The following is a 13,405-nucleotide window of genomic DNA, read 5'->3' on the forward strand; positions in this document are numbered from 1 at the left end:
CCCCCCATTCCCCACCCCCTAGAGCATGGAGTGGGGAAGGGGCAGCCCTGAGAAAGGAGGGCAGCAGATCAGCATTTAAGACATCTTAGAAATTAATGAAAACTCAGTGCCACTGATGTAACCATACTGTTTCATCACTATGTGTATTTTAGCTGCATAAACAGAATGCCCAGATAGCTCACGAACGCCTGTGTTGCACACTGGGCTTTTAAGACTGTGTTCCTTCCCTCAGCCTGAGAGATTCCCTGCTGCATATTTTCATGGAAATGAGTTTAACAGAATGAGTTTGAAGTCAGCAATGAGAAAGGCTATTCTGCTGTGGTGTTATTTCTTTTCCAAAAGCCTTCTAACATGCCTGACATGGATATTGGCACAAATAAGAATTATACCTCCAGAGGAAAGAGACGAGGGAGAGGGAGGCCCTGTACTTCTGCTTAAACTGTGCCTCTGGGAGGGTGGTGTTTTTCTAAATGATCTTTTGATGAGTGTCTGTAACACAAAGAATTAACCCCTATTACAGGTCAGTCTGCTGTTCAGTTAGAGAAATCTGTCTGGCCTGTGAGCAAGGCAAGTCATAAATCCCTCGGGCAGGACAGGATGTTAACGATCACCCAGGGCCTTGCTGGTCCGAGGGCGGTTCCCTGACCTGCAGCATCGGCATCGCCTTGTTTGCCTGATGAAATGGAATCTGCATGTATTCAGCCCAGGTCCCCAAGAAGTCAAGCACACACCAAATTCTGTGGAGCTGTGCTCTGGAGGGTGGTGTTGGCACATCTTCCCATGAGCTTGTCCGTTCTGTGCTTGCCTGCCTCGGCCTGTCTAGGAGCCCAGCCCCTTTGGACAGCGCAGTGGCTTTAGAGGGCTGTCTTAAATGTGAAAGGCAGTAGAGCTGCATATTCAGATCAAAGGTGCTACATTCGCACAACCTGGGGTTGAATCCCAGCTGTGCTGCTTACAACCTGTGTGACCAAGCCTGTGTGACTACAGATAGGTTGCTTACCCTCTCTGTGCCTCAGATGCATCCCATCAAATGACTGTAATGAGAGTCCCTACCTGATGGGGTTGTTGCAAGGATGCAATGACTTAATCCATACGAAGCATTAGAGCAGTTTGAGGATCTCGGTAAATGTGAGCTGTTATTATCATATTGCCTGCACTTCTGCCTCACACTTTGGCTCACATCTGTCCCCAGAGCCTCAGAGAACAAGCTTAACCCCTCTTCCATAGGCCAGCCTTGCCCGTGTCCAAAGGCAGCTCTCGTGGTCCCCGCAATGCTCTCCAGGCCCAAAGTGCCCAGTCTTTCCCATTCCTCGTGTGACGTGCTTTTGATTTCCCCAGCACGCCCCCTGGGAGATCCGCTGGAAACCTGCACCCTCCACAAAAATCAGCATCCGTGCAGCAGCCCCCGCTGACCTCATAACGTGGAAACTTTTTACTTGTCCATAGCCTGATTTCTTTTTCCCTTGACCCAGTTTCTTCCAGATCAGACAGGAGTACAAGGAGTACATGTGTGCATTCCTACCTGCTTCCAAGGAAGTGTGATGCCTGGGGACCTTCCCCAGGCCTTCGGAGCCTGTTAACCCCCTGCTACCCAGAGAGCAGCATCTTTGCTGCCAGCCCAGCTTACAAGCCTTTCCAGGCATCCAGAGACGGGAGTGCAGAGACTGCAGTTGCTCCAAGGGCCCCACCAACCTCTCCCACTAATCAGAATCCGCAGGGGCCCCACTCCAGGCACAGGTCTGCCTGTCCTACCCACCAGACCCTCATCCCCACTCTGCAACCCTCCACAGCTCCCTGCGTCCTTCCTGCCAGTTCTCAAACTGGGAGGGGCTGAGGGTTCCTTGGGGGGCTCATCCAAGATGGTGATCAGAGGACTGCAGGTCTGTAGCTTTGGCCAACCTACACATCTCATGATCACTTCCCCTGCAGGGGGGTCCTTGGGGACCCCTGACCTTCAGAACAAAGGTCATTCTCAGTGCCCCCACCCCACATCCCGTTTGTCCACATGTCCAGATGGTCTGTCCTCTGAGCACATTCTAGGTCTCCCTGTCTCAACCTTTACTCCCACTGTCTCCATCACCACCTCAAATGTCCCCCAGCACAACTATCCAAGATGTCCCCATCCATGATGACCAACTCGAACCTCATCTCCATGACACCTGTGCTGACCGCCCTTAGGACAAATACCACCCTCTCTGTGCTCTGAGCATGCCTCTCCCTTGGGGCTTACCACTGACTCTAGTCTGCGGAGTAGTGGAGGTCCGGCAGTGCCCAGGTTAGAGTATGGGTGGGCTCTGAAGCCAGACACCCTGGACCACCTCCCAGTCACGTGACCTTGGGCAACTTGTGTCCCTGCTCTGCAGAGAGCCTGCATCGAGGGGCCGATGGAGGGACTGCTGCATGAATTCCGGTAAAATGCTAACAGTGCCCAACACAGAGCACATCCTACACAAATGCTGGCTGAGATAATTTCCTGGTCCTTCTGATCATCTTCTCATATTGAACATTTCACCTCTGTAACCACATGACACTCTTTAAAGACAGGGGTGATCTTAATCATCTGCATTTCTGCCATGCAGGGATGACACATGCTGGCCTCCCAGGACACATGTCAGAGACTTCTGGTTGGGAAGGTGACATTTCAGAGCCCCCCGGCCCCCCTCTGTCCTGACTTGGAAGCGGGGGTGGCCCTAAACAGCCATTCAGTGTGAGCCGAGGAACAACCCTTCCCGCCCTGTCATCGCTCCCACCCCCACCGCATGCACAGAGCTACAGCTGACTCCGCTTTTATTCTTGGAGACTCTTGTCCTCATTTAAATCCGCCCTATCTCTGCAAGGGCCCAATAGGCACATTCTCATTAAAGGGTGAAGTCGGAGGTTTATGGGACCAAGCCTTCTCCCCCAGCCTTCCAACTCCCAGACCTAAGAGATGGGCTTGGGCTAGCGGAGGCCCAGAGGGCAAGCGGAACGGAGCTAAGGCCCACCCAGAGCCACGGGTGGGCACCCACCCTTCTGGGGGTGAGTTTGACTGACGCTGTTCTGAATTCCCTGGCAGTCAGCTGGAACTGAATGTGGTTTCCTGGCTAGAACCTTCTGCAAAATACTCAGAGCTTTAATGATAACTTCCCTCTGGATCTGTGGGGGCCCCTAATTACCCTCCTCCCAGGGCAGCTGCTACCAGACTATTTCCAAACACCTTTGAGGCTTTCAGAGTCAAAGCCTCCCACTGGCTGGATGTGACTCTAAAAGGCCAGCAGAATGGGCTGATTGGAGTGATAGCTGAAGCAGCCCAAAGGCTCCCATGGCAGGGTCTAGGCAGGAAACTATGTCCACTGCTCCTCTGGTGCCTCCAGATCGGCTTCTCACCAGGAACACCAAGGGACAGGGTAGCAGGAGGAAAGGGACTCTAGGAAAGGGTGATTCTGGTCTTGCCTCTTGCAAGTGGAGAGGTGGCCACAGAGAACTGGGGAGGGAGTGTCTGCTTCCTGTCTCTGCAGCACAGCGATGTGTGATGCCCACAGGACAGTGCACCCTGCCTGTGCCCGCTGTCCCACCCAGCGGTCAGCCCGCTGATGGCCGAGCCCCCAGGGAGAGCAGGTCTGATCCCTGAGGACGGCTTCCTCTGCACCTAGGTGAAGCTAAAACTACCCTCATGCTGCAGGCTTGGGCAGAAAAACTAGTGAAGGGTTTCTGCTGAGCCAGCATACTTCCTGATTTATGGGCCCTTCTGATAAAATTGAGTCCCCACTCCTGGGTATTCTTTAAAGATTTTTTTTTTAAATTCTAGAAAATTCTGACTTTCTCCCTATCCACTCAACTGAAACTCCTCTCTTGAATTCAGATCACCAGTATGGTGTTGTGGGCCCCAATGCCTCTCCTGCTCAGACACCCAGGGCAAGACCCCCACCCCACCCCGTGTCTGCCCCACAGACCCAGGAATGGAGCCTCCCCTCTGTTCCCATCCCCTCTTCCCCAGGGCTCCTCCTGCTTCAGAGCGTGGCCGAAGACACAACACCTTCCCAAATTCTCTGCCCGTGGCTTCTGAAACCCATCAGGAAATCCCCTGATTGGAGGGACAGGGAACCAGAGGGAAGCAGCTAGTTGTTGACAAAAATCCAGCAGGTTCTTGGTTTTCATTCAAAGGTTAAGAAGAGCTGGGGGTGAATTTTCTTAGCTGTTATCCTGGCCTGGCCCATCATTCTGGCCCAGGGGCAGCCTTGCCCATGCCAACATCTTTCTTTCACTTTCAAGGCAGGTGTTTCAGAAGGAAGCCCCCCGACCCCACCATCACCCACTTCTCTTCAGCCTCAGACTCTGCACATAGGCAGGTGTTAATTACAGGGAATTCCATTCCATGAGAGACTTCTCATCTGCACATCAGAGTAAACTCGCCTGTTTACTCTGTCACCTCTCCTCCGGGTGCTCTGCTCTAGTCCTCCTCTGACAGTCTCAGCCTCTGACTAGAAAATAAAATCGGACCATTCTTTACTTATAACCCACCCACCCAGATGTGAGCTTCTACAGTCTGGCTTGTCTTTCATTTTTAGAATCAAACTTAAATGCCTAACAAACTAGTGTCCTTGCAACAACATGGATGAGTCTAGATGCACTACACTAAGTGGAGGAATTTAGACTCAAAAGGCCACACACTGATTCCATTTATATGATGTTCTGTGCAAGGCAAAACTAGAGGGATGGAAAACAATGGTTTCTAGGGGGCTGGGGATGGGGGCTGGGGACCAGGAGGGGACATGAGGGGACGTGTGAGATGATGGGATTACTGTAGACCTTGATTGTGGTGGTGGTTACATGATTCTACACTTTTGTCCAAACTCACGGAAATGTACACTAAAAGAGCAAGTTTTACTGTGTATAAATTGTGCTTCAATAAATCTGACTTTAAAAAAAATTACTTACACTTGCCAATCCTTTTTGGAACAACACAAGGCATAAGGCAAAAGCTGCCAACTTTTGTAAACCCCTCAGCCACCACTGAAAGTGGGAATTGGAACTCTCCATAAAGCAGGTCTGGCAAAGAAGAGGATCAGTGGTTCCTGCAGAAGGCACCCCATTTTGAAGGAGGCTCAGACCCTGTGAGACGTTCCTCATCCATCCATCCATCCATCCATCCATCAACAGTGTTTATTGGACACTTCCTAGGAGGCAGACTTGGGGCTAGGCAATGCAGAAACAGCTGTGAAAGAAGGTACAGTCACTGCCCTTGAGGGGCGATCAGTTGTCCCCGGGGTGAGGGACTGCAGAGAAGCAAGGAAATAGCAACAAAACAGGCACCCTGGAGCTCCCAGGAGGGGCATCCAGCGTCGTTCCAGGGAGTCGGGAAGCTTCTGAGAGGAAGCAGGCCTGAGTGTGAGTGAGTTCGCCACATGGTGGGTGTGAGGACATCCATCCGTGGAAGGTGCTCGTGCAGGAGCCCAAAGGAGAAAGGGTGCACATTTAACAAGCTGCAAGGAGCTCATTTTGAAACATCGAAGCCAGAGACAGGGTGCACTTTTAGTCTTTTTTTTTCTTCCTTCCACTAGTTTGAGGCTCGGCTCTGAGGAAATATGTGTCACAGAGGAGAGAGGACCACTGTAACTCAGGGCTCTCAGAAGGTTGTAAACACAAGACATCTTTGCTCAACGAATAAAGAGATTTTGGATGAACTGACCAAAAGCTCCTGGGTACTTGGGCTTCCCAACTTTTCATGTTTTAACCTGTGTCCGTGGCACTTTTTTACATCAGCAAAGGGGAAAATTAGATGCTCAACTGGAAATTACAACAGCAAATAATAAGACTACCCCTAGAACCATGCATTGGATTCTGCCCCCTGCTGCCAACTGTCTGACCTTGGCCGCCAGATAGGTCTTTTTTTTCACTTTCAAGAGATCGACCCAGACAATCCAGACAGACATTTCCCAGGTTTCGCTCTTGGGCCGGCTTTCTGCATTACGTAGAGAACAATTTCCAAGTTGCCTGGCTCCGTTTTCCTCTCTGTGCTAAAACACCTGCGTCATCACTGTATCCCACAGTGAGGGATTTCACCCCGGGCCACACATTGAGCAGTGGCTGAAACCAGTTAGAACATCTGTCCCCCAAAAGACACTCTGTAGAACTCCCAGGACCCTCTAGGCCTGAGGAAGGAGGCCTGAGTGTGCGTTCAGGACACAACCAAAGCTGCGTCCACTCGCCATTCAGAGCTGCTTCCGAAAGCCCTTCACCTGCACCCGGTATGAAGCCGGCTTCCTCCATTCTCAGCCGGGGCTTGATTTCTGGCATTAGAGCAGCATTTATTTAATCATCTGCACCAAAGAAACTGGCTTGATTTCAATTTTACAGCTATTTCTCAGATTCAGCACTGAATAAATGAAGTTCCAGGGTCTCATCGTTGCTCTGTTGATGTGATAAAGAACTCAAGCCTGGCTCCTATTTGTCCATCTTCCTCCTAGATGAGGGCAGAGCGTTAGGCATCGTTAAGTCAAGATGGGGTGGAAAAGCATTCCTCCTAAAACGCTGGCACCCTGGATTCCTTTCTACAGAGGAGAACTCTGGGGCCTCATAAGATTCTCCCACCAAAGCCTGTGAGCCCCACGAACCAGCCTGAGCCCCTCTGACCAGATGATCAATGAGAGAGGATGGAGAGTGGGAAAGGTCCTGTCTCTCTGTGAAGGGAAATGAGGAGAGGCAAGAGGGGGAGGGTGTCTGCAAAAGGCTGATCGCTGGAACCCAGGATTTTGTCTTCCAGGGTCACCTGTCGGAAGGGTTGGTAACGAAGTGGTACCGCTCGCCACGCCTGCTTCTCTCCCCTAACAACTACACCAAGGCCATCGACATGTGGGCCGCCGGCTGCATCCTGGCCGAGATGCTCACGGGGCGCATGCTCTTTGCTGGTAAGCTGCTTCCCTTGCCACCTTTCTTCCCCTCTGGTGTTGCCCAGTAAAAACATGCTCGTCTTTCTCTTTGACCTTAGCTCTGTGGTTTTTACAGCACTACTTGGAGGCACTTCATTATTTCAGGCAAAATACTGGAGAGGCTAAAAATAGCCTTGTGAGCACTAAACTTTCAAAATTAAGTAATCACTTGTACTCAAACACCTTGAGGTTGACCCCTGAAAACAGCCGCCCTCCATTTTCAGCTCTTCCCACCTCTGTGAGAGGTCAGTCTGGGGCGCTCATCTGGAGAGAGGGCCCCACGGGGCTCCCAGAGTCCCTGAATGGACCCTCCATGAGCCAACTGCAGAGAGAGGCCCAGGGACTCGTTCAGAGCGGACCCTGATGCTGCAGGCACTTTCCGGGTCAGCTTTCATAGCATTTACGCATGCTTAGTGCTGCACGGGGCATTGAGGGGGGGCAAGGGAGAGTCCCACCCTTAGCCACTGGCTCCTGGAAGACTGGAATCCCATGGGAATTGGTGTAAGAGCACTGTGCAGCTGAATGAGTCAGGGGGACTTCTTAAGGAAGATGGGGCTTGGTTGGATTTAACCTGGTAGAGGTAAAGGGCAAGGCTACTCATGCAAAAAGGGAAAGTGGAGGGAATGGGAGTAAGAGCAGTTAGGAGGTCAGAGGTGACAGCAAGGATTTAGACCCATCCCAGCAGTGTCAAAGCTCTGATACAGCCTCAGTGGTGACCGGGGTGTACAAGACAAATTCAGTTTCTGAGATGCAGAAAGACTGAATGAGGGTGGTATCCATGCCCAGCATCCAGCATGATGCCTGGCAGGGAGACGGCGCTGCCCCATAATTATTTGTTGAATGAATCAGTGAATGAATGAATGGATGAATGAGTGAGTGAATGCTTGACTCCATCCTGTCCCACAGACCTGGCACAGCCTGTCTTCCTCCCTCTGCCCAAGGGAGCACAGAGACAGTGTGCTCGCAACACATCCCAAACTTGTTATTCCTGATTCATTTTTTCTCCTACTGGGAATTGAAAAGGTAAGACTCACCCCTAGCCTTAAAATCACTTCCTTCCCCAGCCTGGCAGAGGACACGCACAGAGGCACGTGGGAAGGGGCACTTGGAAAGCCTCGGGCCAGGCTGTCCCTATCACGTTAGCGCTGGCTGACCCAGCCTGTGTGAGTCTGGTTCCTTGCAGAGGCATAGATCACCAGGGGAACGGACGAGCCCCCAAAAACCACCCCTTCTTTCTACGATTGACAAAGCCAAGCCCCAGAGATGGCATGCGACTTGCCCGTGGTCACAGAGCAAGTTAGTGGCAGCAAGAACCCAGGTCCCCTGGCTCCCAGCCCTGCGCAGCTCCACCCGTTCTGGGTCGCCCTGCACAGGCTCCTGGAGCTGTGCTGGTGCTTCCGCACACCCTGGCCACGTGGGCAGCATGCTTCACCCTCTGGTGTTTGCCTCCCCAGGGGCTCATGAGCTGGAGCAGATGCAGCTCATCCTGGAGACCATCCCCGTGATCCGGGAGGAAGACAAGGACGAGCTGCTCAAAGTGATGCCCTCCTTCGTCAGTAGCACCTGGGAGGTGAAGAGGCCACTGCGCAAGCTGCTCCCTGAAGTGAACAGTGAAGGTACAGGAGCCTGACAGCTGGGCTGGCATCTGGAGGCTGATGTGCTGCATTCTAGGGGCCAGGGCAGCCAGTCTCTTCTGAAAGGACCAAGCAGAGTCCTAGACACAGAAGCTGGGGACACCCCTGGCAGCGGACATTTGCCCTCACAATTTCCAGGCCAACTTCAAGGCAGTCACTGGTGGTCCTCCACACTCTGCCCCAGACTTTGCTTCCTTGTCCTTCCTTCTCACTTGCCTCCCTCCCTCTCCTCCTTCACCCCCTTTACTTTTTTCCCTTGGAAGGTGTGATATGGTTTCATCAGCTTCAAAGCCAGACCCAGGCTCAGTTCCCAGTTCCACCAATGACTAGCTGTTTGGTGTTGGGCAAGTTTCTTAACTTCTCTGCATCTCAGTTTCCTTAACTGTAAAATGGGTATAAATAATATAAGTCACATACGGTCATGGTGGCAAGCAAGTAAAACAGAATTTGGAAAGCCACTGACATAGGATAGTTGCTCCATCATCTGAGATGTTACATCATCACCAGCTCATATGTGCTGGAGGCTTCCTTGGGAAACTCCTCTATCAGGTAGGATATAGGTTTGGCCAATTTTCAAAGAAATACAGATTCTCAGTAGCTTCAATAACATTAAGTTCTTATTTAAGGAAAAAGGAGTTAAGAAGTTTATTTCTTTCTCAAGTAACAATCCGAATGCAGACAGTCCAGCACCAATGTGGTAGACCTGTTCTACAGAGTCATCCAGGGGCCCAAGCCCCTGCTTTCTCGTATTTCTGCCACCTTAGGGTGTTGTCCTTACCACTTAGAGGGAGGTGGGGAAGAAGGGTGGGTCTTCTTGCCTTTAATGTCATGAGCCAGAATTTGCACACTTCACCTCCATCTGTGTCCTGTTGGCCAGACCTTAGTCACAGGCCCCACCTCACTGCAGTGAGGATGTGAAGTGGTTTCTCATTCTACACCATGTCCATTACTGTCAAAAGAGGAGAACAGACATGCGGTACAAACTAGCCATCTCTGCCCCACTCCTTCCCATCAAGAAACCAAGAACTTGGACCAGCAGTGTCTTTGGCCACGATCCCTATTCAATCAACAAACTGTCTCAGTTTCTCCATCATTAAAGGGGGGGGGGCAATTTGATTCCCCACAAATTAAGGCTCAGCCCATCCACATTTGCTTTGATTCCTAGGCCTCTAGAAATTCCACCATGTGAGAAGAGGCTCAGAATTCTCAGGAATCCCAGATCAGGGATGTCACATATGTCCGCTTACCCCAAACAACCACACACACAGCAGCCCCTCGGTGACTTGGCTCTGAGTGTGGTGGGCTTGTCTCGGAGAAATCAGAATTGGTGCCTGATAGACAGTAAAGTTCGCACTGTCACCACCAGCATCAGCCAACATTTATTAATTACTGGGGAGCTGTGCCAAGGATGGAAATTCAGAGACATAAGAGACGGTCTCGCTGAGAAGACAGGGAGGACCCATCAAAGATGAGTACACAGCCTAAGGAACACGTCCTAAGGGGCCAGCGAGAACTCTGGGTATCTGGGGAGGGGAAGAGGGCCATCAAGCACTGAGAGGGACAGAGAGCTGGCCTGGAGGAGTGGAGAGGGCTCAGGTCAGGGGGACGAGTCACTAAGCGGTTGTAGGAAGTGAAGCCACAGAGAGGTGAGAAGGGCCAAGAGGCCGCAGGCTTTGACTGCCCTGCTGACGCATGTGGACTTGGTCCTGTAGCCAAAAAGATGTTCATGAAAGCTGGGCTTGCTTCACTCTCTAATGTGCCAGCTACAACCAAAGTCTCTCATCTGCCCCTGCGCTTGAAAAGTGGCCCCAGGCCGCCTCTGGCCTTAGGGTAAGGAGGTATCGCTGAAAGGAAATTTTGGGGGGAGAGGGCATCAAGCGCACCTGCCCAGAAGAGCCAGCTGGTGACCCCGGTTTATCCCTTTGCTGGCCGTTCCAGGCCTGCGGGGGGCCTCTCTGGTTTTCACCCTCAGAGGCTCAAAGGACGCAGCCTGGGTGGACTGTGTCCCTCAGCAGCCATCACACCACAGGTGCAGGACGAGGGAGCAGGGCCAAGGCCACCCCAGGGACATTCAGTTCAGAGCTCCATTTATAACAAGAAGTCATTATATCACAAGTGACAGATGTGATGAGGAAACCTAATACACAAAACAAAAAAAGGACTGCTCTAACCACAGCAGGGGCAAGGTGCTCAGGGGCCTGCCCACCTGCTTCTCAGTCTCCAAAGACTCCCCTGGGAATCCTTCCAGAACCCCTGAAGCTCTGAGAAGCCCCACTGGGAACCCACTGGGGCCACAGGAAGATGATAAGATGGTCCAGAAGCCTTATTATGTTAGAAGCGCCAAAATGTGGGGAGGTTGAACTTAGAAAAGGAATTATGAGTTAAGGTGAAGCTAGTGCTGTCGCAAATAAACCTGAAATCTCTGTGGCTTACCTGCCAGCAGTGTGTTCACTACTCACCTCAGGTCCAGACAGAGTCGGGGAGCCTGGGTTATGCCTGAGACTCAGGCCACCTGCCATCTTCAATCACAGCTTTCAAGGTCCCCCCAGGTACCAACTTCCAGCTGAAGCCAGGGGAAGAGAGAGCAGACACTCCTGCAGGAGGCTTTTATAGGTCTGGACTAGAAGTGGGGTAGACACATTGCTTCCACCCCCTTTCCATTGGCTGCAGTCACACGGCCACTGCTAACTACAGGGGAGGCTGAGAGATGCAAGCCAGTTGTGTGCCAGAAGGAGAGGGGGCTCGCATGGGACATGACTGCTGCCTTGAAACATGAGAGGAACAGTCATGGGGAGGAGACAGCACGCTGATGTAGGGGGGACCCCAGAGGGCAGAGCTAGGCTCGCAGGAGGGAGTTCAAGGGGCAGATTTAGGTGTGCTATAAGGAAGGATCTTCTAATATTCCGGGTTCCCCAGAAGTGTCTGGGCACCTGCTAGAGGACCAGAGCACTGGGGAGTGATCAGAGTTCCTGCAGCTTAACTGATCTTTCATTGTAGAATGATGGCGCAGAATCATGTCCTCCTGGGAGGCCAGTGACCTTCAGATTCCATCAATTTCCTGAATCATTGATGAATTTTTCTGCAGAGGGGTTCAGAGAGGGTGTGAGTGGCTGGGTCATGGTGTGGGCTGAGTCCCAGCCCGAAGCCCTCGGAGGGGACAGCCACCCGGACCTTGAGCTCAGTGCCTTTCCTCCCTTTCCACATGGGCTATAACATGATTAGCCAAGTCATGATTTCCTTGGAGCCTCCAGTGCTGAGAGGTAATGCAAACCTCTAGGTTAGCTTTGCCCTGAGATAACCCAGGGCCGAGCTCATAGGGCAGGCGGGCGTCCCCACCCCGCTCAGGAGGAAGGGCACCAGCTCCTGCGCAGAGCTGGCGTCCCGCCAGTGCACACCCATCATGCCTCCCGACTGCTGACACCTTGATCTGCTTTCATGCTGGTCGGCACACAGTCACGGCTCAAGGCTTCTAAGTGCCCGTCCCCATGCCCAGGGTCAGCTGCCAGGGCCGCCCCTTGATCTAGCCACTGAAGGGTTACTGCCTGGAACATCAGGGTGGATAAATGTTTTGAAGATGGCCTTTATTTGTCAAATCTCCAGGGACAGTATATGGTGGAAAGGGCTCTGGACTTAGGAGCCCCAGACTGTCTGGCCCTGTGCCACCCGCCCACCCCCATGTGACCCTTCTCAGTGGTGTTTTACTGCTGTGTTCTGATAGGAGCGCCCACTCAGCAGCATTCAGCCCACGACAAGTGGGAGTTTCCCCACTTCGGAGGTGTGTCCCCCGCTGGGTCTCAAAGGACCCAGGGGGAGCCCCAGGTGCCCTCAGAAGGAACTGCGTGTCAGCACATCCTCAACTGGCTTCTTCCCCATTCTCTGCCAGTGCTTCCAGGGGTCCCTGCCACCTAAACTGCCACCACCCTGCTCCCCGTCTCTCGAGAAATCCAGCCTAAGGCAGAGTTCTAGCCCTGGACCTCCTGTAATCAGCAGTGACCGTGAGCAAGTCACTGCACCCCTCTGGACCTCTATCAGTTCACTTGCGGAGTCAAAAAGCAGCATCTCCTGTGAACTCATCTCTGGATGAGTTGAAATGGCTAAAAGCCTTTTTTACAAACGGGAAAGTACAGACACGAGGTGGCGTCACCACGCTGAGGAGTCTCATTCTTAGCTTGACAGGGGCACTGAATGACCCCCCCTGTCCTGCTCTGCTCCCCACAGCCATCGACTTTCTGGAGAAGATCCTCACCTTTAACCCCATGGACCGCCTGACTGCCGAGATGGGGCTGCAGCACCCCTACATGAGCCCCTACTCTTGCCCCGAGGACGAGCCCACCTCGCAGCACCCATTCCGCATCGAGGATGAGATTGACGACATCCTACTGATGGCCGCCAACCAGAGCCAGCTCTCCAACTGGGACAGGTGTGCTTCCAGGGCTCCAGCCCACATGCCCATTTCTGTCTGCCTCTGATCCTCCATGACCTTTCCTTCTGTCCCCCAAGTTCTGTAACCTGTGGGGAGCTTTCCCCAACCTAGCTCCTGCCCTCTCTCCTGTCCCCAGACACGCCTGGTAGATGACCAGCCATGTCCTGCATGTGTGGTCAGGGACCTTCCTTTGTGCAACACAGCCACCCCCCGACCCCGGGTATGCTGCCCACACAATACGACGTTCAACAGACATTCAGCAAGCATGCAGGAGCTCACTTCTAGCAAGCCGGGGATTTGCCCCAGGAAAGCAAAATGCAGCCACGCAAGACAAGAAAACAATGAGAAATTTACCACCACGCAGCACCTTCATGCCCTTCACATCATCTGCCCCTCCTGAGCTGCCAGGAAAGGAGGCACCATGATTATTATACCCATTG

General features: G+C 52.6%; 1 protein-coding gene and 2 long non-coding RNA genes across 7 annotated transcripts in view; 1 reads left to right on the plus strand and 2 right to left on the minus strand.

Annotated features, from left to right (window-relative positions):
* The window catches only part of MAPK4 (mitogen-activated protein kinase 4), a 148,475-nt gene that overhangs the window by 130,146 nt on the left and 4,924 nt on the right, over positions 1–13,405 (plus strand). For both annotated transcript variants that reach the window (XM_074355145.1, XM_074355144.1), the window contains exons 3-5: positions 6,743–6,887; positions 8,363–8,524; positions 12,761–12,962. In XM_074355145.1, the coding sequence (XP_074211246.1) occupies positions 6,743–6,887; positions 8,363–8,524; positions 12,761–12,962 (509 nt within the window). The remainder of the gene's footprint in view (positions 1–6,742; positions 6,888–8,362; positions 8,525–12,760; positions 12,963–13,405) is intronic.
* LOC105073949 (uncharacterized) overlaps positions 1–13,405 on the minus strand; it is a 39,456-nt gene that overhangs the window by 14,522 nt on the left and 11,529 nt on the right. The gene's annotated exons all lie outside the window — the stretch shown is intronic.
* Positions 4,321–12,750, minus strand: LOC141575587 (uncharacterized). Its single transcript, XR_012503272.1, has 3 exons — positions 10,426–12,750; positions 9,321–9,491; positions 4,321–6,442 (listed from the first exon to the last, which is right to left on the minus strand). It is a non-coding gene; the product is annotated as an uncharacterized LOC141575587 (long non-coding RNA).

The sequence above is a fragment of the Camelus bactrianus genome, chromosome 30 (assembly GCF_048773025.1).
Source record: "Camelus bactrianus isolate YW-2024 breed Bactrian camel chromosome 30, ASM4877302v1, whole genome shotgun sequence".
NCBI lineage: Eukaryota > Metazoa > Chordata > Mammalia > Artiodactyla > Camelidae > Camelus > Camelus bactrianus.